At 42.3% G+C, this 25,190-nt stretch overlaps 1 protein-coding gene across 2 annotated transcripts in view; it reads left to right on the top strand.

Moving 5' to 3' along the window:
• cacna1c (calcium channel, voltage-dependent, L type, alpha 1C subunit) overlaps positions 1–25,190 on the top strand; it is a 687,918-nt gene that overhangs the window by 520,201 nt on the left and 142,527 nt on the right. For both annotated transcript variants that reach the window (XM_072267751.1, XM_072267750.1), the window contains exons 28-29: positions 2,908–3,066; positions 21,391–21,501. In XM_072267751.1, the coding sequence (XP_072123852.1) occupies positions 2,908–3,066; positions 21,391–21,501 (270 nt within the window). The remainder of the gene's footprint in view (positions 1–2,907; positions 3,067–21,390; positions 21,502–25,190) is intronic.

Here is a 25,190-nt window from a genome sequence, read left to right as displayed (position 1 = left end):
AATTACTCCAGAAAACATACAGGTTGCAGTCAGTTAGCTGATCTGAAATTTAAGCATCTCATCTGGATGATGAATGATACTCATCCAATGCCTTTAAAGATACAAAAATGAGATTGCTCCTCACTGACAAGCAGTGTGACCACAGGGGATTATCCACTATCTAAACTATTCCCATCTGTTTAATTTGCTTTTAATGGACCAGCATTCCCTACTGTATGAGCAGAGTGACCACAACCAGGAAGAATGCTCTTGGACTGTTCTAGCATAGATCAAGACAGATATGCTGGATGTACAAGTTCATGGGTGCCACAGTGTGATTAACAGGATTAAAAAAGCCAAATACTTCTTGGAAACTCAGAATTTAAATAGAAAGGAACAAGTTCTTAAACCACACTTTCATAAATCACTTATAAAACCCAGATTCAGATTATTTATTACACGTACATTGAAATGTAACATTTGCGTTAACAAACAATGCAATCTAGGGATGCACTGGGAGCAGCATGCAAGTGTCACCAAACACTCTGGAGTCAAAATAGCATGTCCACAATGTTCATCAGAACAATGCATACTTAGATAATAAATTTACTTTGTATTTTGAACACGAGCAACAGCAACAACAAAGCATGCCCTTTCCCGGCCTTGCTCCCACCCATTGACTCACACACACACGTCGCTAACCCCAGGACAGGCCATCCCTGGGCTTCTGACCTCAGGTCCTTGTCTCCAGATTCTCAGACTCACAGACATTGGACCTCCAACCTCTAGTTCCTGGCCCATACTTGCAGACATCGGACCCTTGACTTCTGCTGGATCTACTCTCCTTAAGTGCTTTGATTTCAGATGGATTTCCATCACTCATTTTTGCATTTGTTTAGTAAGTTTTGGGCAGTGTCGATTTTCTGACCAGGCCTTTCACTTCACATGAATAGTTGCTACTTTCTCTTAATTGAGAGCAATTATTTGTAATTCTTCCCTAAAATCACCATGGCAATCACTTTGCAACTGTTGCTTTGGAAATAAAATGTGATGTTTCATTGGGGTAAACATACATGAAAATCATTAGGCTTCAGTTCCAGGGGAAAGTAATTGAAAAACATAAGTAGTGGGAAGGAATTCTTTCTGGGCAATGTGTAAAATTGCTCTCCTGTTATGTATCTTGGCATCTAGTCAATGTCAATTAAAGTGACTGTCAGATTGGCACAAAACAGACAGCCTATATGATATTGCCTATTTCGTACACCTAGGGACAATTTCTGCTCAATTAAGTTAAAACTATAATGAAGCTCGACCAGACAACTTTTAAAGTATGGTGCAATATGCTGATCTCCTTATTTTGGAAAGCGCTGGAATTACTGGCAAGTGTGCAAAATATATTTTAAAGGATTATCCAAAAACTAACAGATTGTTACTATCAGGCAAGACAGAACAAGCTGAGGATCATTTCAACATGTTATCCTCAAATTTGAAATAATTTTTAAAACAACAAAGCATTTTACGAGAGTAGACATAGGGAATGTTGAATAGAAATTTTCTCCAAGGACAATATTTTTCTGAATGGTAAGAGTGAATTTTATCAAGAACCAAAATGGTAAATGTAGTTGTGTGCTATATGCACAAATAATGCATTTCCAGTAACGTACACTCATGTAGGCCATTGGGCATACATTTACGTACCATTTAAGTGAAATTTTACTACATGAACAATGACTACAAAGAAACAGATCATCAGAGAGAAGTTGGAGGCATTGACATTTCTAAAGAGAGCTTCTTTTCATAAATCTTCACACCAACTATATTCAAACCCTCCCTAATGATATCATATGGCTCCTCCGATCACTTACTCAATGCCTCGCTGAACCTCTCTTCAGCTAAGTCCGCCACTTATTATCCTTTTAGCTCCACCAAAGTCCATTCCCGCCACCGACCATGATTATTTCACCATTTCACTCTACCTCCTATTCTCCACACAAAACACAACCCCAATCTTCTGTCAACAAATTTCATCAACTATCAGCAACAGGGGGAGAAAAATGGGGAATATTTTCATGGGTAATACTAATTCTGCACAATGTTTTGTGGCTTATGCCCAGTCAAACATCAGAACCTCATACCAGCAGAGTTCTTCCATAAAATATCTGCAATGTATGGTCTGTTCCATTAAAGGATTTCTAGGTTGTTTTCTCTGTTGTGGATTTCTAGAACTCGAGATCATAATCATAAGATAGCCAATGCTAACCTGTAAAATAGAGTGGCTGAAGAGAATTTTAAGAGAAGGTGGGTACTATGTGAGGGAGAAAGGAAATGTGCAGAAAAGTGAAGCAGAATGGAAGAAGCTTCATGTGGAACATAAAATCTGACTAATTTCTGTTAAACCAAACAGTCAGTTTCTGTTGAATAACTTGGCTATATGAATTGTTTTCACATATCAGTACATCTGTGTAGATTTTTGATTTTGAAGCAAAATTTCAAAAACAAAAATGATTTTAAACACGTGACCAACATTTTCAAAGCTGTACCGCATTTCCAGGTTTAATTGTTGTTGATGCTTTCATCCACTTTTGATACCAGGTAAATATTTTATAGATAAGGTGTAAAATATAATATTTAAAATAAAGATTGTTATTTCTTTAGAATTTTTTACAATACAGGATTAGTGATTTGGAAATAGTATGAAAATATATCTCACAAATAAAATAATGTTGATTTTTATAAAGTAATTAAAGAAACCTATCAATATTAGAATCAAGTTCATTGTCACTGACATATATTGTGAAAGCTTCTGTTCTAAGGCAGCAGCTACAGTGCAAGACGTAAAAATTACATTAAGTAAATAGTGTGAAATAGTTTCTTGTGGAACATGATTTTTACTGCAAGGTATAATTATACTTTTTCTATCATTTACAGCGGCAATGTGTGGAGTATGCCCTCAAGGCTCGGCCTCTACGTCGTTATATCCCAAAGAATCCTTATCAATACAAAGTGTGGTATGTGGTTAATTCCACATACTTTGAATACCTGATGTTTGTCCTTATATTGCTGAACACTATTTGCTTGGCAATGCAGGTAGGAGAAAAAAGATATTGAAAATTGCTTTGTGTAATTAATGTTTTGCTGCACTTGCAAGGAATCCACAAATGCAGAGTTTGAACAACACAGTGGAATTTTTCCAGCCATTTGCAAGGTGAAAAGACACTATAATACACAACCCTAACCATAAATGCTGCCTGGGCAGGGTGAAAAGCACTATCAAGGATGCATCTCACCCTAACCATGGACTTTTTACTCTCCTCCCATACGGTAGGCGCTATAGGAGCCTCCGCTCCCGCACCAGCAGGCACAGGAAGAGCTTCTTCCCTGAGGCTGTGACACTGCTGAACCTCACATCACAGCGCTAAGCAGTATTGCATCTGTATTGTACTGTCTCAGTACTTTTATATTTGTGTGCTGTAGCACTTACTTTTTATTCACAGTTATTTTGTAAATAACACTATTCTTTGCATTTCTGGTCAGATGATAACTGTATTTCATTGGCTTTGTATCTGTAATCAGCACAGTGACAATAAAGTTGAATCTACTCTAATCTAGCCAAGGGAAATGGTTACCAGTCACACTTTGGTAAAGGTTTAAGGATATGCTCAGTTTCCTTGTAAAAATATAACATCCTTATTGACTCTTAGAAGCCCCTTGCCCACAGAACACAATAGCATAGGTTCTGCAGCCAGCCTTGTCTCTGTTAACACTCATCCCAACTGCCTGCATATGGCCCTTATCTGTCTATTCCTTTTATAATCACGTGCCAAAGTGCCTTTTAAATGTGACTATCATATCGGTACCTCCACCACCTCCCAGCAGAACATTCTAGACACTTTCCATTCTTTGTGTTAAACTGTTTGAGTTGCCCTCTCCCCTCCCCCCAACTAACCTCACTGTAGGCCTGTGCCCTCCTTTATTTGAAATTTCCACACTGGGGGGGGGGGAAAAAGACTCTGATTTCTAAACTGCCTATGCTTCTCATAATTTCATATACTTATGTCAAGTCGGCCCTCATCCTCCAATGCCCCAGGGAAAACAATTCCAATTTGTTTAGACTCTCCCTTTAACCAATACACCCCAATCCCAGCAACACCTTGGTGGATCTCATCTAAATCCTTTCAAAAGCCTCCACATCTTTCCCATGATGCACCCACCTGAAGTGCACACAGTAATCCAAAGGTGACCTAACCAAAGATTAGCTGCAACATGATTTCCCAACTTTCATACACAACGCCCCAAGTGATCAAGCCAAGCATGTCGTATGCTTTTATTTATATAACCTTATCCACTTGTGTTGCTGTTTTCAGGAAATTAAGAGTTTCAGAATCAGGATGAGGTTTAACGTCGCTGGCATATGTCGTAAAATTTGTTGTTTTATAGCAGCAGTACATTGCAATACATAATAATAAAAAAAATTACAATAAAAAGTATAATAAAAAAATTAAGTTAAGAAAGTAGTGCAATAAAGAGAGGAAAAAACTAATTAGGTAATGTTCATTGTCCATTCAGAAATCTGTTGCCGGAGCAGAAAAAGCTGTTTCTGAAACATTGAACATGCTGCCTGGCCTGCTGAGTTCCCCCAGCATTTTGTGTGTGTTGCCTGAAACATTGAATGTGCGTCTTCAGGGTCCTGTACCTCCCCCTTAATGGTAGCAATGAAAAAGCATGGCCACCACCCAGGCCACGCTCCCTTCTCGCTACTGCCATCAGGAAAAAGGTACAGGGGCCTCAGGACCCACACCACCAGGTTTAGGAACAGTTATTACCCCTCAACCATCAGGCTCCTGAACCAGAGGGGAAAACTTCACTCAATGTCACTTGCCCCATAATTGAACTGTTTCCAGAACCAATGGACTCACCTTCAAGGACTCTTTATCTCATGTTCTCAATATTATTGTTTATTTATTTATTATTGTTTCTCTTTTTTCCTTCTCTTTCTTTTTCTATTTGCACAATGTGTAGTTCCTTTTGTGCATTGGTTGCTGTCTGTCCTGTTGGGTGTGGCCTCTCATTAATTCTATTGTGTTTCTTGTATTTACTGTGATTGCCTGCAAGAAAATGAACCTGAGGGTTGTATCTGGTGACATATATGTACTTTGATGATAAACTGTACTTTGAACTTTGAAGAGGGCGTGTCCTGGGTGATGGGGGTCCTTAATGATGGATGTCACCTTTTTGAGGCATCACCTTTTGAAGATGTCCCCGATTCTGAGAAGGCTGGTGCCCATGGTGGAGCTGGCTGAGTTCACAACCTTCTGCAGATTTTTCTGATCCTGTGTGTTTGCCCCTCCACACCAGAAGGTGATGCAACAGGTTAGAATGCTCTCATGGTACATCTATAGAAATTTCCAAGAGTCTTTGGTGGCATACCAAGTCTCCTCAAGCTCCTAATGAAATATAACCACTATTGTGCCTTCTTAGTAACTGCACCAATATGTAGAGCCCAGGATAGATGTTCAGAGATGATGACACCCAGGAACATGAAACTGCTCACCCTTTCCACTGCTGATCCCTTGATGAAGGCTAGTGCGTGTTCCCTTGACTTCCTGACGGCCACAATCAATTTCTTTGTATTACTAACTTTGAGGGCAAGCTTGTTGTTCAAACACCACTCAACCAGCTGATCTATCTCACTCCTTTACACCTCCTCGTCAACATCTAAAACTCTGCCAACAGTACGTGTCATCAGCAAATTGATAAATGCCATTTGAGTGTTGCCTAACCATACAGTCATGGATGCAGAGAGAGCAGAGCAGTGGACTAAGCATGCATCCAGTGTTGATCGTTAGCGAGGAGGAGCTGTTACTTCCCAATCCGCACGGACGGTGGTCTCCTGGTGAGGAAGTCAAGGATACAGTTGCAGAAAGTGGTACAGAAGCCCAGGTTTTGGAGCTTGTTGAGTAGAATGGAGGGTATAATTGAGCTATAAGCAATAAATAGCAGCCCAACATAGGGATTACTATTGTCCAGATGATCCAAAGCTAAGTGGACAGCCAGTGACTGCATCCTCTGTAGACCTATTGTGATAATCGGCAAATTGCACCAGATCCAGGTCCTTGCTTAGGCAGGAGTTGATTCTGGCCATGAGCAACCTCCCAAAGCACTTCATCATAGTAGATGTGGGTACCATTTGTCAGTAGTCGTTGAGGCAGTTCACTCTGCTTTTCCTTGAATCTGGAATGATTGTCGCCCTTTTGAAGCAAATGGGAACCTCCAACTGCACCAGTGAAGATTGAAAATGCCTTTGAACATTCCCATCCTTTAGATGGCACAGGTTTTCAGGACCTGACACCTTGTAAGAGTTCATTCTCATGAATGACGTTCTGATGCTGGCCTTCAAGATAGAGATCACAGTGTCACCAGATGCTTCAGGGATTTGCACAGGTAGTTTTATTCTCCTTTTTGAAGCATCAGAGCCATTCATGATGTTAGGTTTCACCTTGTAAGAAGTAATGGCCTAGAAACCCTGCCAGAGCTGACTTGTATCCAATTCCATCTCTAACCTCAATTGGAATTGTTTCTTCACTCCTAAAATAACCTTCTGTAGATCGTACCTGAACTTTCTGTATAGTTCTGGATCACTGGTCTTAAACACCACAGATCTAGCCCTCAGCAGACTATGAATCTCCTGGTTCATCCCCAGCTTTTGATTTGGGTACGTCCGGTATGTTTTCGAAGGCGAACACTCTTTCACACAGGTCTTGATGAAGTTGGTGACAACTGTGGTGTGTTCCTTCAGATTTAAAGATGAACCCCTGAATATTGCCTGGTCCACCAACTCAAAGCAGTCTTCTAAGCTGTCCTCTACCTCCCTTGACCATATCTTCCTGGTCCTCACCACTGGTAATGTGATCTTTAGTCTCTGCCCAGACACTGAAAATAGAAATAAAGCCAGGTGAACGTACATTTCAAAGTGTTGGCATGAGATGGTGCAGTAAGTGTCCTTGATGGTGGTATAGCAGTGGTCAAGTGTGTTGGCTCCTCTGGTTCCACCAGTGATAGGTGGTATTTCAGACTTTGTCAAGCTAGCCTGATTGAAATCCCCTGCAACGGTAGGGAAGGCATCATGTTCTAAGTTGGGTGAGGACTGATAGAGAACCACCACGTCTGTATACCATGATGAGTTAATCGTAAAGCATGCTCCACCTCCTCTATCTATAAAAGACTGAGCTGACCTTTCTTTATGGTGAATGGTGAAACCATTGGGCTGCAGCACAGCATCCTAAATGGCGGGTATGAGTCATGTTTCTGTTGTCTCTCTGGTACTGCAATCCTGCTCTGAGGTCTTCAGTTTTATTTTCCAGAGACTGTACATACATTCGCCAGCAGGATAGTCAGGAGAGAGGGCTAAAGCCTCTGTGTTTCAATCGCACCGATAGCTCAACGCGCCGGCCCTCGGTTCTGTTTTCTTAAAGGGGAACTGCACTCGCAGCCCTGAGTCTGCCGTCCAGGGTACGCTGATTTTGTATATCATCTTAAAATGATGCTGCTTACTGAAGTGCCCGTGGCTGTGCCTGTGGATTCAGCTCTAGTAGTCCTAATTGGGAATATTTGATGATTCCTGTCAGAGTTGCATGAAGCAAAGGAGCATCTGCGCCATCTTTACTTCTCTGCACCCCAAGATCCTACTGTGCAAAAATGCTCCTGACAGTCTTGTCATTTATGTATACTTCCGTATTGCATTTGTCTTCCCGAAGCACAACATCTCTCACTGTCTGGCTAAAGCTTTATTTACTATTTCTCTGCCCAAATTCACAATTGATCTGTATCCTAGTGCATCCTTTGGCAAATCTCCTCACATTACACAGCCATCCTCACTGACCATGAGTACTCAAAGTGCAAAAGAAGCATTCACAGCACCTTTGAGAAATTCAAATCCATGCATCAGGTGCCTGCAGAAGCAGGTGGAAGGATTATATCACCAACAAAACCCAATCCCAATCCACACCCTGGCTCCTTTTCATTTCCCACATCGCCTCATTGCCTCATCAGCCTCCTCAGAACCCACCAAACTCAGGTGAAATCATGTCCTCATCAATCCTGATGGACAGTTTAAGAAACAGAAGAGTTTAAACTATTTTATAATTTATTTACTGGGACTGCTTTATAATTTATTTACTGTAAATTTATGTGCAATTTATTTATTTATAAATGTAGAATTTATTGTAAAGTGTACATCATTTATGGTGTGCTTCATTTGGTAGTGAAATAAGAATGTTCCTTATGCAGGACTAAGTGGGGTTTGGATGCTCTTACTGCTAATTTAATAGAATAGTATTTAAATTACTTAACATTATTGATATGTGTTATAGACTGCTTTTTATTCATGAGACATTAGCAGAGATGTCTGTTTTGCCAACTGGACTTATCACAAATTGCATGCAGTACAGAAAGAGAAACTGGGCACAAAAAATCACACACCAATAATAGACTTTAAATCAAGGAAACCAAATGCATCAAATCTGGCCACACAATCTTTGCCAACTAATTTTTATCACCTTGTGGTGTGCCCAGGAAAAGTTAGAACATTAGAACATTTTTGACAAGAACAGGTCATTCAGCTCAACAAAGCTAGCCAAATTCCTATTCACATAGTGTGTTGAAATAGCTATTGCGTTTAGATTTGAGAGTCTCTAGGTACTACTCTCAACTACACAACTAGGTAGTTTGTTCCATGTGACCACAACTCATTGTGTAAAGAAATACTTCCTGATGTTAGTGTGAAATCTCCCTTTAACCCATATCCACCTATGGCCCTGTGTCCTCGTTGATGGGTTAGTCTTGAAGTAGCAACTAGCATCCAACTTACTTATGCCTTTAATGACTTTGAACACTTCCATCATGTCTCCTTTCATTCTACGTCTACTCGGGCTAAAAAGATTTAATTGTTTTAACCTTTCTTCAAAGCTCATATCCTGCAGATCTGGAATGTCTAGTCACTTTTCTCTGAACTCTCTCTGGTGTCTTCACACCCCTCACACAATATGGAGACCAAAACTGTACACAGTACTCGAGGTGTGGCCTTACAAGCACATTATAGAGCTTAAGGGGAACATCTCCAGACTTAAATTCCATTGAGCGCATTATATAGCCCAACATTCTATTAGCCTTCCTAATCACTTCTGTGCATTGTCTCGATGATGATAGTGAGGAGTCTGTCCATTGTAATGGTCTCCCAAATCCTTCTCATACAGTGCCCATTTTAACTCAACCCTCCCCCCATTGTATATTTATATCTAATATTCCGACTTCCTATATGTAAGCTTTACACTTAATTATATTACATTTCACCTGCCATTTATCTGCCCACATCTGGATTTTGTTTAGATCTAATGGTATTGATTCTGCTGCCTGAGTATTATCAGCCCGTCCCCCAGTTTTGTGTCATTGGCAAATTTTACTGGTTTATTTGTTAGGTGCTTATCCAAATCATTAATGTAAATTAAAAACAGCAGCAGCCTCAAAACAAATCCCAGCGGAACCCCACTTTTAACATCATCTTGGTGTGAAAATGATCCTCTCACCATAACTCATTGCTTTCTGTTCTGAGCCAATTCTGCACCCATTCACACACCTTCCACTGAAAACCTTTCTCCTGTAATTTGATTATTACCCTCTCGTGGGGTACCTTGTCAAAAGTTCTGAAAGTCCAAGTAAGTTATATCATCTGCTCTATTGTTATCATAAATTTTAGTTGCCTCTTCATAGAACTCCTGCATATTAATAAAACATGATTTCCCCTTTTTGAACCCATGCCGGTTTTCTGCTAACATGCCTATTCTTATCAGCTGCTCTTCCATCTCATTCTTTAGTAGTGTTTACATTATCTTACCTATGATGCACGTTAGGCTCACTGGTCTATAGTTACAAGGGTCAGTGTGATTACTTTTCTTATACAGTATACCAGGACAGGATTAGCCCATTTCCAGTCCTGAAGGATTTCCAGTCCTGAGGGATTTCCCCAGTCTTCACTGACTTTTGAAAAATACATGTTAGGGGTTGGTATATATAATCACAGACCTCTTTAAGTACCCTTGGATATATGTTGTCTGGCCCTGAAGATTTATTAACTTATAGCCTTTTCAGCTGAAGCAGGACCACACTTTCTAAGATCTCTTAGTAACTTAAAACAACTTTATTTTTCTCCACACTTACTGGCATATTGCTAACGTCTTCATAGGTGAATTCTTCAGCAAACTGTGGATTAAGAGTATCCACTATGTCCTTCTCTGCATAACTTTACACCCCACTATAATTCCTCATACACTTAACTTCCTCCTTGACCTTTCTTTTACTACTAAAGTATTCAAGATAATCTCTTGGGGTCAATCTTAGCATTATCGGCAATATCCTTCTCATCCCGCCTTTTGGTAATTTGAATTTCCTTCTTGACTATAGCTAGCATATTTTCGTATGCCCTACAGTTAACATCATTACTATTTTTTCTTTATTCCTTATATATAGTGCCTTTAAGAAGAATCCCACCCCCTTGAAAGTTTTCATTTGTTATTGTTTTACAACATTGAATCACAGTGGATTTAGTCTGGCTTTTTTGACAATGATCAACAGAAATAGACTCTTTTGTGTCAAAGTGAAAACAGATCTCTACAAAGTGACCTAAATTAATTACAAATATAAAACACAAGATAATTGATTGCATAAGTATTCACCACCTTCAAGTCAGTTTTTAATAGATGCCCTTTTCCCTCCAATTACAGCCTTGAGTCTATGTGGATTGGTCTCCATCAGCTTTACACATCTGGACATCCCCACTCTTCTTTACAAAATTGCTCAAGCTGTCAGATTGCATGGGGATCATGAGTGAACAACCCTTTTCAAGTCCAGCCATGAATTCTCAATTGGATTGTGGTCTGGGCTCTGACTTGGTGACTTGGACACTCCAGGACATTAACTTTGTTGTTTTTAAGCCATTCTTGTGTAGTTTTGGCTTTATGTTTGGAGCCATTGTCTTGCTAGAAAACAAGTCTCCCAAGTCGCAGTTCTCTTGCAGACTGCATCCGGTTTTCCTCCAGGATTTCCCTGTATTTTGCTGCATTCATTTTACCCTCTACCCTCACAAGTCTTCCAAGGCCTGTTGCAGTGAAGCATCCCCATAGCATGATGCAGCCACCATGATAGGGATGGTGTGATTTGATGATGTGCAGTGTTTGTCTTATGCCAAACATAGCGTTTAGTCTGATGGCCAAAAAGCTCATCAGACCAGAGAATTTTCTTCCAGCTGACTTCAGAGTCTCCCACGTGCCTTATAGCAAACTCTAGCTGGAACTTAATGAGTTTTTTTTTCAACAGTTAATTTCGCCTTGCCACTCTCCCATAAAGCTGTGACCAATGAAACACACGGGCAACAGTTGTTGAATGCGCAATCTCTCCATCTCAGCCACTGAAGCTTGTAACTCCTCATTGTCATAAGTCCCTTGGTGGCCTCCCTCACTAACCCCTTCTTGCATGGTCACTCAGTTTTTGAGGACAGCCTGTTCTAGGCAGATTTACAGCTGTGCCATATTCTTTCGATGTCTTGATGATTGACATAACTGTACTCCAAGGAATATTCAGTGACTTAGAATTTGCTTGTATCCATCTCCTGACTTGTGCTTTTCAATAACCTTTTTGTGGAGTTGCTTGAAGTGTTCTTTTGTCTCCATGGTGTAGTTTTTGCCAGGACACCAATGCACCAAGAGTTGAACCTTCCATATACAGGTATAGTTTTACTACAATCAATTGAAACACATTGACTGCACACAGGTCTCTGAAAACAGATCCCATTTAATTAATTATGTGACTTCTAAAACTGGCTGCATCAGTAATAATTTGGAGTGTCATATTAAAGGGGGCAAATACTTATCCAATCAATTATTTTGTGTTTTATATTTGTAATTAATTTAGATGACTTTGTAGAGATTTGTTTTCACTTTGACATGAAAGAATACTTTTCTGTTGATCAGTATCAAAAAATGCCAAATTATATCTACTGTGATTCGTTGCTGTAAAACAATAAAACGTGAAAGCTTCTAAGGCGGGGGGGGTCAATACTTTTTATAGGCACTGTAGCCTTTTCTTCAATAATTTTTATGTATAGCTTTGTTCATCCATATAATAGTTGATCTATTATTTTTATTGTTTCTCCTGACCTTAGGTATGAACATTTCCTGCTCTGCGTGTATTACCTCTTTAAATTGACCCCATTGTTCCTCAACTGACACAACATCAAGGAGTTCTTTGCGGTTGAAGCACCTTCAATAACTCCAAAAGACTGAGGTTGGGTAAAATACTGAAAGGCTTTTATTCGCTGTACAATACGACCTCCATGCTGAGTGTCTGCCCTGGACTGAGGGGGAGGGGCAAGGCAAAACACCTTTATACAGGAATCTGTGGGAGGAGCCACAGGGGCAGTCAGCAGAGGGGCGTGTCCAGACAGGTAACCGAGTTACAACATATATATGGTTTACCACATTCACCCCTCCTTTTTTGAAGAAAGAATCCCGTGAGGTGAAGTGACTGACAATATTTAAAACAAGTATATTTACAGGTCAAGTCTATCAGGCGGTCGAGTCCGTCGCTGTGATCTACGTAGCACCAGTGGTGATTGCATCGGCGATGGCAGTTGTGCTGGCTCCGACCTGACTTGAGGTGCCAGCACATGAGGCGTTGTTAATCCCTCGTGCGTGTGCGTCATGCCCAGTATGGGAGTGTCGTGGGGTGTCTGTGTAGGGCTTGGAGTGCGCGGTGTCTCGTGGGTACATATATCGGTGGATACAGGGTTAATACTCACCATGGAGTGTTCAGGGTAGGGGCCCGGTGCTCCTGCGGGCGCCAGGTCGCGGATGGAGACCGTGTCTTCCCGCCCATCAGGTAAAACCACATAGGCGTACTGGGGGTTCACATGAAGTAATTGAACCCTCTCGACCATCGGGGAGTATTTATTGTTCCTTGCATGTTTCCGGAGCAGCACTGGCCCCGGGGACGTCAGCCAAGTTGGTAGGGTGGCCCCAGTGGTCGACTTTCTGGGAAAAGAAAAGAGCCGCTCATGAGGGGTGGCATTAGTGGCCGTGCATAACAGGGAGCGGGTGGAGTGGAGTGCCTCGGGAAGGACCTCCTGCCAGCGAGAGACCGGCTGTCCCTTTGACCTGAGGGCTAAGAGTGTGGCTTTCCACACCGTGGCATTCTCCTTCTCTACCTGTCCATTCCCCCGGGGATTATAGCTTGTGGTCCTACTGGTTGAAATTCCCCTAGCCAGTAGATATTGGCACAGCTCGTCACTCATAAACGAGGACCCTCTGTCACTGTGGATATAGCATGGGTATCCGAACAGAGTGAAGAGCTTGCGCAGGGCTTTTATAACTGACGTGGTAGCGGTGTCGGGGCAGGGGATGGCGAAGGGGAACTGTGATTACTTGCTGATAACGTTAAGAAAGTACACATTGCAGTCGGTGGAGGGAAGGGGGTCCTTAAAGTCGACACTCAGTTGCTCAAAGGGGCGGGTGGCCTTAATGAGTTGTGCCTTTTCGGGTCGGTAGAAGTGCGGTTTGCACTCTGCGCAGACTTGGCAGTCCCTGGTCATCATCCTGATCTCCTCAAGGGAGTAAGGCAGGTTCCGGGCTTTCACAAAGTGGAAAAGCCGGGTGACCCCCGGGTGGCAAAGATCTACATGTAGGGCGTATAGCCGGTCGATCTGCGCACTGGCGCATGTTCCCCGGGATAGGGCGTCGGAGGGCTTGTTGAGCTTCCCAGGCCTGTACATGATGTCATAGTTGTAGGTGGAGAGTTCAATTCTCCACCTCAGAATTTTATCATTTTTGATTTTGCCCCGCTGTTGGTTATTAAACATGAATGCGACTGAGCGCTGGTCAGTTAGCAGGGTGAACTTTTTGCCGGCGAGATAGTGACTCCAGTGCCTAATAGCTTCCACTATGGCCTGGGCCTCTTTCTCGACCGCGGAGTGCCGAATTTCAGGGCCTTGAAGGGTACGGGAGAAGAACGCCACTGGTCTTCCTGCCTGGTTGAGGGTAGCAGCCAGCGCAAAGTCGGAGGCGTCACTATCTACTTGGAAGGGAATGACCTCATCCACCGCATGCATTGCTGCTTTTGCAATGTCCCCTTTTATGCGGCTGAAGGCCGCGCGGGCCTCGGCTGAGAGGGGGAATGTGGTGGACTTGACCAGGGGGCGGGCCTTGTCTGCACAGTTAGAGACCCATTGGGCGTCATATGAAAAGAAGCCCAGGCACCTTTTGAGGACTCTGAGGGTATTGGGAGGAGGGAGTTCCAATAGGGGGCACATATGGTCTGGGTCAGGGCCAGTGACTCCATTCTCCATGACACAGCCAAGGATAGCAAGTCAGATGGTCCCGAATACACACTTGTCCTTGTTATAGGTGAGATTGAAAGCTTTGGCCGCTTGGAGAAATTTTTGGAGGTTATTGTTGTGATCCTGCTGGTCGTGACCGCAGATGGTGATGTTATCCAGATATGGGAACATGGCCTTCAGTTGGCACTGGTCCACCATCCGGTCCATTGCCCTCTGGAAGACTGATACACCATTCATGACACTGAAGGGGATGCGCAGGAATTGATAAAGCCTGCCATCTGCCTCGAAGGCAGTGTAAGGGCGGTCCTCCCAACAGATGGGGATCTAATGGTAAGCGAATTTTAGGTCTATGGTCGAGTACACCTTGTACTGTGCTATCTGATTGACCATATCCGCGATGCGGGGTAGAGGGTATGCGTCGAGCTGCGTGAACCTATTGATGGTCTGGCTATAGTCCACGACCATCCTATTCTTCTCCCCGTTCTGAACAACGACCACCTGCGCCCTCCAAGGACTTGTGCTTGCCTCAATGACTCCCTCCCTGAGCAGCCGCTGCACCTCCGACTTAATGAAAGCTCTGTCCCCTGCGCTGTACCTCCTGCTTTTAGTTGCCACGGGTTTACAGTCAGGGGTCAGGTTGGCGAACAGCGGTGGGGGAGGGATCCTGAGGGTGGAGAGGCTGCAAGTGGCGTCGGTAGTGTGGCATTTGGCATGATGTTGGGTGGGATGCACGGGTCGGTGTGTGTGTGTGTGTGGTCAGTAGCGGGGTACGTGACGTATCCCTATAAAACTGGGGATTTACGACAGTAATTGGTGGGAGGGGCCCATCATACTTCATTGTCACGCTTTTCAGGTGGCTCTGGAAGTCGAACCCCAATAGCACAGGGGCACACAGTTGAGGCATGACCAGAAACGTAAAGTCTCAATATTCTGTGCCCTGCACCACTAGTATCGCTACACAACCCCCCCCCCCCCGGATGTCTGTTGTATGCGACCCGGAAGCCATGGTGACCCTCTGACTTACCGGCCGTATCATAAGTCTGCAATGTTGCACCGTGTCCGGGTGGATAAAACTCTCCGTGCTGCCTGTGTCAAACAGGCAGCTTGTCCTGTGCCCCTCCACCAGGATGTCCATCATTGACCTTACGAGCTGGTGGGAAGCGCTTTGGTCAAGGGTCATGGAAGCCAGGATTGGGTCGCTGTCTTGGTCCGGCACGGTGGGGTGCCCCGTGAGCACCCGTTGGTCTTAGGCAGTGGGAGGTGGCGCCGACCAAGATGGCTGCCCCCATGTCTCGCACGTGGTGGAGGTGTGCAGGGAAGATGGTGGCAGGCAAGATGGTGACCCCCATGTTTCGCACGTGGCTCTACTCGATCCCGCTCGCGGTTTGGACTTACAGACCTACGCGAAGTGGCCCTTCTTTCCACAGCTGGAGCAGGTAGCTTGTCGGGCCGTGCAGCGTTTCCGGGGGTGCTTCTCCAGTCCGCAGAAGTAGCACTTTGTGGACTCACGACTGGTGGCAGCCGAGGTCGATTCGCCAGTGGGTTGCGGGGACTTGCAACTGGCGGCAGCCGAGGTCGATTCGCCAGTGGGTTGCGGGGACTTGCAACTGGCGGCAGCCGAGGTCGATTTGCCGGCAGGTTGAGGGGTCTGCGGTGCCCACGAGGCCATCGGGGGATCGCGTGCCTGGAGAGCCTCGGAGTTGTGCAGAGCGGCCTCCAGCGTGTTGGCCAGTTCGATTGCCGAACTTAAGGTAAGATCGGCTTTTTCCAACAGCCGCTGGCACACATACACTGACCTGGTCCCCGTGACGAAGGCGTCTCTCACTAGGAACTCTGCATGCTGCACCGCCATCAGCTCCTGGCAATTGCAGGCTCGCACAAGCGTCCGTAGGGCCTGGACGAACTCAACACTTGATTCCCTGGGCCATTGTTGCCGTGTCGCTAAGCGGTGCCGAGCATAGACGCTGTTTATCGGCCGCAGGTATTGTCTTTTGAGGGCGCTCATCGCGCCATCATAGCTCGGCTGGTCTCTCATCAGCGAATAGACCCATGGACTGACCCTGGAGAGTAGAACTCTGCGCTTCGCTACGGGGTCGGTCACTTTAATCTCCTCTAGGTACGCTTTGAAGCGGGCCAGCCGTAGTTCGAAAGCGTTTCCAGCTTCAGGCATTGCGGATCGAGGTCTAATTTGTCGGGTCTCAGTGCATGTTTCATGCTTTAAAATGTACAGCGAATAAAATTGAAGCACCTTCAATAACTCCAAAAGACTGAGGTTGGGTAAAGCACTGAAAGGCTTTTATTCGCTGTACAATACGACCTCCATAGTGAGTGTCTGCCCCCGGACTGAGGGGGAGGGGCAAGGCGAACACCTTTATACAGGACTCTGTGGGAGGAGCCACAGGGCCAGTCAGCAGAGGGGCGTGTCCAGACAGTTAACCCAGTTACAACATATATATGGTTTACCACAGCGGTTTACCTTCTGAAGCTTTTGCCACATCTGCACGAACTTTGTGTTTTTGAAATTCAATTTAATGGCTTTGGTTTTTACTCATATATTCTCCCAAAAAGACTTTAAGACTAAAAATGTTATGATCACTTGTTCCTAAAGGCCCAACAACTTCTGTACTCAAAATTCTATCCTGATTGTTACGGAATATCAAATCAAGACAGGCCACCCCTCTTGTTGGTGCATTAACATACTGGGTCAAAAAACAATCATCCAATAACTCAATGAACACACATCAAAGTTGCTGGTGAACACAGCAGGCCAGGCAGCATCTCTAGGAAGAGGTACAGTCGACGTTTTGGGCCGAGACCCTTCGTCCTTCGTGAGTCCTGACGAAGGGTCTCGGCCCGAAACGTCGACTGTACCTCTTCCTAGAGATGCTGCCTGGCCTGCTGCGTTCACCAGCAACTTTGATGTGTGTTGCTTGAAATTCCAGCATCTGCAGGTTTCCTCGTGTTTGCATTTTTAAAATAACCCAATGAGTTCACTTTCCCGTAATCCATCAGTCACTGGGTTCTCCCACACAATATTTGGGAAATTAAAGTAACCCATAGCTATAACATCACCCTCAGAATTTGCTTTTCTTGAAATATTCTTGTAGCCTGGGGAAAAGTACACACTCAGGACAACAAATACTTTTTCGGGTTTTAACTCCTTTATCGGTTTTTGATGTTTAAGTGCCAGAAGAGGGTCATGAAACAAAACGAACGAATTTACAACCAGTTCTTGCCATTACAATCTTAGTTTAACTTTCGATCCACACCCTTGTGTGTGGACAGAATTGTGTATGCAGTATAAAAAATACCAGAACTAAATCGGTACAAATACAGTAGTGGCAATCCTGAAGGAACACAATACAAACAACATTAGAATCCCACCCACCCTGCATCTTATACATAACAGCAAAAAATGCAAGCGAATACATCTCATCTAAGACATACACACGTGCTGAACTTCCGAACAGAGACTAAACATTCACGTTACGCAGTTACATGCACGATCAGTCCTGATACAATAAAGTTAGACAAAGGTACACTTTGGCACAACTTTTACGGGTATTGTCTGGTAGTTAAATTACAGGAAGACTGACCTACTTGGCTGGTGAGGAATTTTGCCCCAGCCACACGATCCAGCATTGAGTCATTTACTCGAGAAAGTCTAAAGCATCCGCAAGTAAAACATGTCAAATTACCGATATTCTCAATTTGCCAACAAGCATAAACGAATTCACATGGATATTATCTATTGCTCACCTTTCCTCACCATGCCCAGCACACTCTGGGAGGAACCAGATTCCAACGCCCTACCACGTCTTCAGCAGAAAGCAAAATGGTCTCCCCACTATCCCGCACATGCGTAATGACATCACTGTCTCCCCTTAAAGGCACAGACAACTATCTAGCATTACCCGGATAGCTGCCTAAGTACACTTTTAACGATACTGAATATCACCCGGTTACATTCTGATAGAGTTGTTCATTAAAATCACTATCAGCATTAGGGGGTCTAAACATACACCCAATGTTATTCCTGTATCCTTTTTGCTTTCAATTCTCACCCAGATATCTTCACTAAGTCCCGATTCATCTCCTATCATAAGCAGCCTCACACATAAATTCTCTCTTATGTTCTACATTCAGAGGCTGATAACTTCTATCTACCAATTATACAATAAAATCATTCTTTGCAGATTTAAGATTGTGTTTATTGTTTTAGAAGTGCTTTTAATACCTTCCTACCATGTGTTTTGAAAATTAGTTTGTTTTTCAAATCTGTTTACCCTCCAATGTAGTGCAACCATCATCTTATTTGTACTTCTGAACCCCCTCTGTCACCTTTGATCATATATTGGAAAGTATTTTGCCAGGCAACCTTTTATATGGGAGGAAAATCAAAGGAAGAAAATTGAAAGCAATCTAATAGAGTCTCTCCTACAAGATCACAGAAATTGCTAAACAAAACAATATGACTTGCTTTCTGCTATTCTGGCAATCACATAGTTTAAAAAAATACAAAAATACATTTCCTGTAGTTAATGCCTTTCACAACCTCAGTCAACTTTACAGCTAACAAATAACATTGAGCTTTAGTTTCTATTGTGATATAGGAAATAAAACAACCAATTTACTCACAAGTTTTCACAAAAAGCAGTGTGTTACTGACTAGATAATATGATTTTTTTATGTTGACTGTGGATTAAATATTGGTGATCAAGGAAAATTCTACTGTTCTTTTCTAACTGTGACACTACTAATATTTACTTGAGATTGCATGTGCTCCTCAGTTTTACCCTTTGCAACTCTCAATAACAGACTAAGATGTCAGGCTAGATATTCTATTGAAGCCTTTGAATAGGAGTTTAATGCTCATTCTTCTGGTTTAGGAATAAAAATGCTACTAGTTAAATCACAAATGACAATTTAGCGGTTTGGCAGTCATAGCAAGCAATCTAAATCAAGAGCCATGTATTTTCTGCACAGCATTATATGAATTCTGCAGCATAAAATGATATTTTGTGTAACAGACAAAAAAAACAGAAATTCTCAAAAGGTCAGGCAATATCTATGGAAACAGAAATTACAGTTAATTGAGCTTTGGATTCAAAGGTATCATTTGGATTTCACTGTCTCACTTAAGTCATTGTTGTTTCAATGAGAACCTTCACAAAGCATGCTATCAGACTATTTCTGCTCCAACCAGGTTTGAATAGCATAAATAATGAGAAACCATTTACTCTGTTGGGGTAACAATAGAACTACATGTTTAAAACCAGGAGAGCAACCAGGAAGAATTTCTGACCAGAAAGTGCAGAAGAATCTGATTTTTTTCCTCCTAAAGTTTTTTTGAGTGCTGGAATAATTGGAATTTTTAAAAAAATGAGATCAATAATGTTGTTTTATTTAGAAGTTGCAAGGTATATTCAACTGAAGCAGATGAATGGAGTTCATGTGCATAAGTCTATATGACATGCAGTTAGATTAAGGGACTGAATTATCTCCATTTGCCCCTTGTTTCTAATTAAAAAGAATGCCTTTGTGTCGAGTTTATATTTTTAAAACCAGCAACTCTTGTGGACCAAGTGATAATATACAGGAGTTTGGAAGTTTGGTTGGTCACCAGGCTTGGCAAAATGTTTGCAGACGTTTTGGCTCCAGTCGAGAAGCAATCATCAGTGTGCAGTTGAGGGTGTTGTCGCTGCAGAATGCCAGTTTATATATTCCTCCGGGGGGGAGGCGGGGAGGGGTCAAATAGATATTAATTAAACGTTGTGATCTGGTTGGCTGGTTCAAAACACCGTGAACAGTTTAGCAGTGGAAGATTCTGATCGGCCAGCTTTGATGGAAGTCCATTGGAAGTATTTGCTTTGCTGTCCTGATCCCGAGATTACTGGCAATTCGTTGATTGTTGACATCGTTGTCCCTCTTTTCTACATAAGGGTTCATATACAGGATCTTTGTCAATGGATCCTTCTGTAGAGAACCACTCTTCAAGAACTTCTCATTCTTTTCTTGATCTTGCTTCAGTCAGGACTCTGACTGCCATCCATTTGAAATGGTGTCCTTCTTTGTCTTCGTGAGCTGATACTAGTGAGAGTGGGTCATGTCTTCTGCTCGCTAGCTGAGGCTTGTGTAGCCTGGTTGATAGTTTTCTTCCTGTTTGACCAATGTAGAGCCTGTCGCGGTCACCACACTGGATTTTGTAGATGGCATTTGTTCTATCAGTCACATTTTGTTGTGCTTTGATTTGAAGCTAGCCAATCGGAATCTTCCACTGCTAAACTGTTCACACTATTTTTAACCAGCCAACCAGATCATGACGTCTAATCAATATCCACTCAGACCCCATAGGAGTATATAAGCTGGCATTCTGAGGAGACAACACCCTCAACTGCGCATTGATGATGGCTTCTCGATTGGAGCCGAAACACCAGCAAACTTTTTGCCAAGCTCGGAAATCAACCAAACTTCCAAATAGCCAACCTGAGCTACCAATATCCCACAATATTTCATACAGGAGTTTATTTATTCAATTGGAGAAGGCTAATGAATGGAATGAGCCAATATTTTCTGTATGGATTTTCAAAAGGTGCTTGTTAAAGTCCTATATAAAAAGCTGGCTGGAATAAAAAAATGTGCAAGTTTGGTCAGGAACAAAAAAGACAGAAAATCTTGGTCAAAGGATGTTTTCAGATTAGAGAACAGTAAAAAAAAATAGTCAGCCAGGGAGACATGAGAAACTGCCAGCTGGAATCTAGATCTCAGACTACCATTTTTGAGGTAACTTAAATATTAAATTTCTCGATCAGAAACTTATGTGTTCATTCTTTCCTTTTTTTCTTCTGATGGTTGCACAACTCCTAAAGGAATATATCTTTTTCTCATAGCAATGGTTACTTAAGAAGTCACAGAAGAAACCAAACTCTTGGACCTCAAATTAAATCAAATTATATTAAAATATAAATGCTATAACAATATGTTGTAGTGTTATGGATTATTATCTAATTCCTTGTTTTCATATTGTGCAGCACCACGGCCAGTCATCGACCTTTAGCCAAGCCATGGATGTCCTTAATATGCTTTTCACCGGACTCTTCACAGTTGAAATGATTTTGAAGTTAATCGCTTTCAAGCCCAGAGTATGTATTACAAACATAAATAATTCACATGGTTATATACTATCTTTCGTAACTAATCTATTGATTAATCTTTAAACATCATTCAGTTTGCTGTAGGAACTAATTGCACTTCTAAAACACCATTGGACAGATTGTGCACAGATGCATAATTATTAAGCTTCATGCCTTCATAACATCCTGCTGTTTATTGATGATAAGATTGCAATGACCTGATTCAACACCCTGTACCCCAAAGGTTTCCATATTCAGACTTTGTACATTGGCACCATTGGATTAAATTATATGATTTGTTTTTATCATTGATAAATAAATGATAAAATTTCTGCAACTTTATTTCTTCATCCAGTCAAAACTATAGAAAGGTTGTTAGCCCCTAAGCAGCTATTCCGAAGGATTAGTGTACAGCCGAGTGACAGACTTATGCTTCTACAGTTTTGTTTAGAGAAATAAACTTGGTTTTAGTTACCTTCAATTAAACTTCAGCCCCTTAATTTTAACATGGCCAGGAAACAGAACAGGTGATAGCTAAGGTAAATCATCCCAAACTTGAGATTATGAAATCAATCCTGGGCTTCATCTGCATATAATCCATAAATCTGTCATTTGAAACCACTTGAAATTGGTAGCCACCTGATGGGTCACAATGTATTATTAAAGCACAGAAAGCCTCTGCTTAGAACTGGGGAAATCAGAATCAAAATCAGGATTTATTATCAGAGAAGTTTGTTATGAAATTTGTTGTTTTGCAATAGCAGTACAGTGCAAGACATAAAAATAACTATAAATTGCAAACTAAATAGTGCAAAAGACAAATGACGAGGTAGTGTTCATGGGTTCATGGACCGTTCGGTGAAGGAGAAGAAGGTCTTCTTAAGACATTGAGTGTGGGTCTTCAAGCATCTGTACCAATTAACCAATTTTCACCGGGATCAATAAGGTATGACTATGACTATGACTATGACTATGTATCACCTCCCCAATGGTGGTATTGCAAAGAGGGTGTGTCGTGGATGGTGAGGGTCTTTAATGATGCATGCCCTCTTCTTGAAGCACCACCTCTCGAAGATGTCCTCAGTGGTTGAGAGGGTTGTGCCTCTGATGGAAGTAGCTGGAGTCCACAGCCCTCTGCAGCCCCTTGAGATCCTGTGCATTGGAGGGTCAATATGAGACCATGAGGTAACCAGTCAGACTACTCACCACTGTACATCTATAGAAATTTGTAAGACTTTGGTGACATATTAAATCTCCTCAAAGTCCCAATGAAGTCGAGCCACTGGTATTCCTTCTTTGTGGCTGCATCAATATATTATGCCCAGAATAAATCCTCTGGGATGTTGACGCCTATGAAACTGTTCATCTTTTCCATGCTGACCTTTCAGTGAGGACTGGTGTGTGTTCTCCTAATTTCCACTTCCAGAAGTCCACAACCTTGGTCCTGCTGATGTGGAGTACAAGGTTGTTGTTATGACTCCACTCAGCCTGCCAAAGTACCTCACTCCTTGTCTCCTCCTTATCGTCATCTGAGATTCTGCCAACAGTGGAGTCATTGGAAAATTAATAGATGACATTTGAGTGGTGCCAAGCCACATACTTATGAGTGTGCTTAGCCACACTCTCATGAGTGTACATTGAGTAGAGCAGTGGGCTAAGACTGCACTCTTGAAGTGCACTGCATTGATTGTCAGAGAGGAGGAGGTATTTGACTGTGGTCTCCCGAAAATAAAGTTGAGGTTGCAGAGGCAGAGGGAGGTACAGAGGTCAGGTTTTAAAGCTTGTTGATTAGTAGTGAGAGGATAATAGTGTTGTACACCTGAGATGTTGTAGATAAACAGCAGCCTGACATATATTTTGCCGTTGTCTAGGTGTTCAAAAGCTGAGTGGAGAGCCAGGGAGATTTAATTTGCTGTAGACCTGTTAAATTGCAGGGAGGAAGTTTGAGTGATCCCTACAATGGGGACCAGAAAGTAAGGTTTAAATACTCATTTTGGAAACCAGAAGAGTAGTTCCACAGAGGAAAATAAGATATTTTAAGACTTCTTCCTGCTTGGAGAGTATAGTGGGCTTCCTTGTACAGTTCATCATTTATAATATTTGTTGAACCCATTGCCCTCAACAGACATAAACTTAAGGATGGGCTGTGCTGCTTTCCACTGACATTCTTAAATGCTCAGAAGTTCAGGTTAAATTTTGGGACTACTTGGTAAACAAGTAAACTGATAGCCAAAATATCCCAGGAAAGTTTTCACTGACACACAGATTAAAATCATAGTTCTGACATACAGAGGCAATGGTTAAATATAAATTATTAATAAAAATTTACAGCTGAAAATTGATTAGAGTTTATGGATTTGAAAACTAGTGAGGGGTTGGTTTAAAGCAGATGTGGGAAAACCTAACCGAACAACTTTCACAAAGGGAGCACCATCACTCAGCAGTGGTGTTATTCACTCACAGTCCCAGCAACCAGTCCTGTCCTCTAGTCCCTTGAGCAGCAGCTTGTCAAATTCCATATACTAATCATTCAATGAAAGTAATATTGTTACATGGTTTTCATTTCCATTTGCTCCCTGAAATTTACCAGTGGAACCAAGAGAAGCAAACTGAGGTAGCAGAATTTGAAGCAAGCTGAGGTAAGGATGGCAAAAACTATAGTGCACTCACAGCTGCTTTTGTGCCTGCTGTGGGAAAGGATTTGTCCACATGATCTTTAGAAACGTTAAATTGTACAATGTGGGATTTACTAATGCATTTTGGAGACTGGCTTTAGAATGAATGCCACTTTTACCTGGATATCTGATGTGAATTAAGGCATTCATAGGCACCTCCAGCAACAGCACCCATCGCAGCCTGATATCACTGAAATACAGCATTACAACAGGGCACTCCAACAAAGAAGTTCAACTTAAAGGAGCTACTACCCATGAAGCAAATCAGTAGACAGAAGAAAAATGTTCTTGATGTGATTAAATAGCGATGTCTCAGTATATCATATTAGGTAGTGGTTGATGTCTCCAGTGCCCTACAGGGCAATGTTGCCTTTTGGTCTGCTAGCTATAGGTTACCAATGGCTGGTAAAGTAACCTTCATCTTCAATTGTTTTTGCCTTTGGACTGCATAACTAGGAACTCCCCATCAACTGACATACGTAGGCATGAGATAATTCACAAATTAGTTGCTTTCCAGAAACAGAAATTACGTTAATCTTTTAAGTCACTCAGCTTTGTGATTCTGGCTGCCTTATGCATGTTGCCATAGAATAGACATGGATGGCAATCTGAGCAGCCCAGAACAAGGAGTTTTCAACCACATTAGTGTGCAGATGGTGCACATTCAAACATAGGTATAGAAGCGAGTATGCCAGGTGGCTGGACGGCTGCCACAATGCTCTCATTTTATGGCAGTCTGAGCTGTGCAGATCTGAAGCAGATTTTAAAAAAGGTTGCAAAGCAGCAAAAGAGACATCCTCTGCAATCTTTTATTAGAACCTGACCAATGAAGTCCAACATACAAGTAAAATGAATGCCAAAACATCATGAGAAGGGTGACTGACCAGGTCAAAGGAACAACAAAGCTGCCTGAACAAATATTGAACTGTCCAGCATTAAATAATCTTAACATAAATGCACAGCCATCGAGCTGGAATTGCACTTGCAGGAGAAACAAGGCAAATAAATGATATCCTCCTCAGA

This window comes from Mobula birostris, chromosome 9 (assembly GCF_030028105.1).
Source record: "Mobula birostris isolate sMobBir1 chromosome 9, sMobBir1.hap1, whole genome shotgun sequence".
Classification (NCBI taxonomy): Eukaryota; Metazoa; Chordata; class Chondrichthyes; order Myliobatiformes; family Myliobatidae; genus Mobula; species Mobula birostris.
The sequence above is the reverse complement of the archived record's forward strand: the minus strand, read 5'-3'. Positions and strand labels throughout refer to the sequence as shown.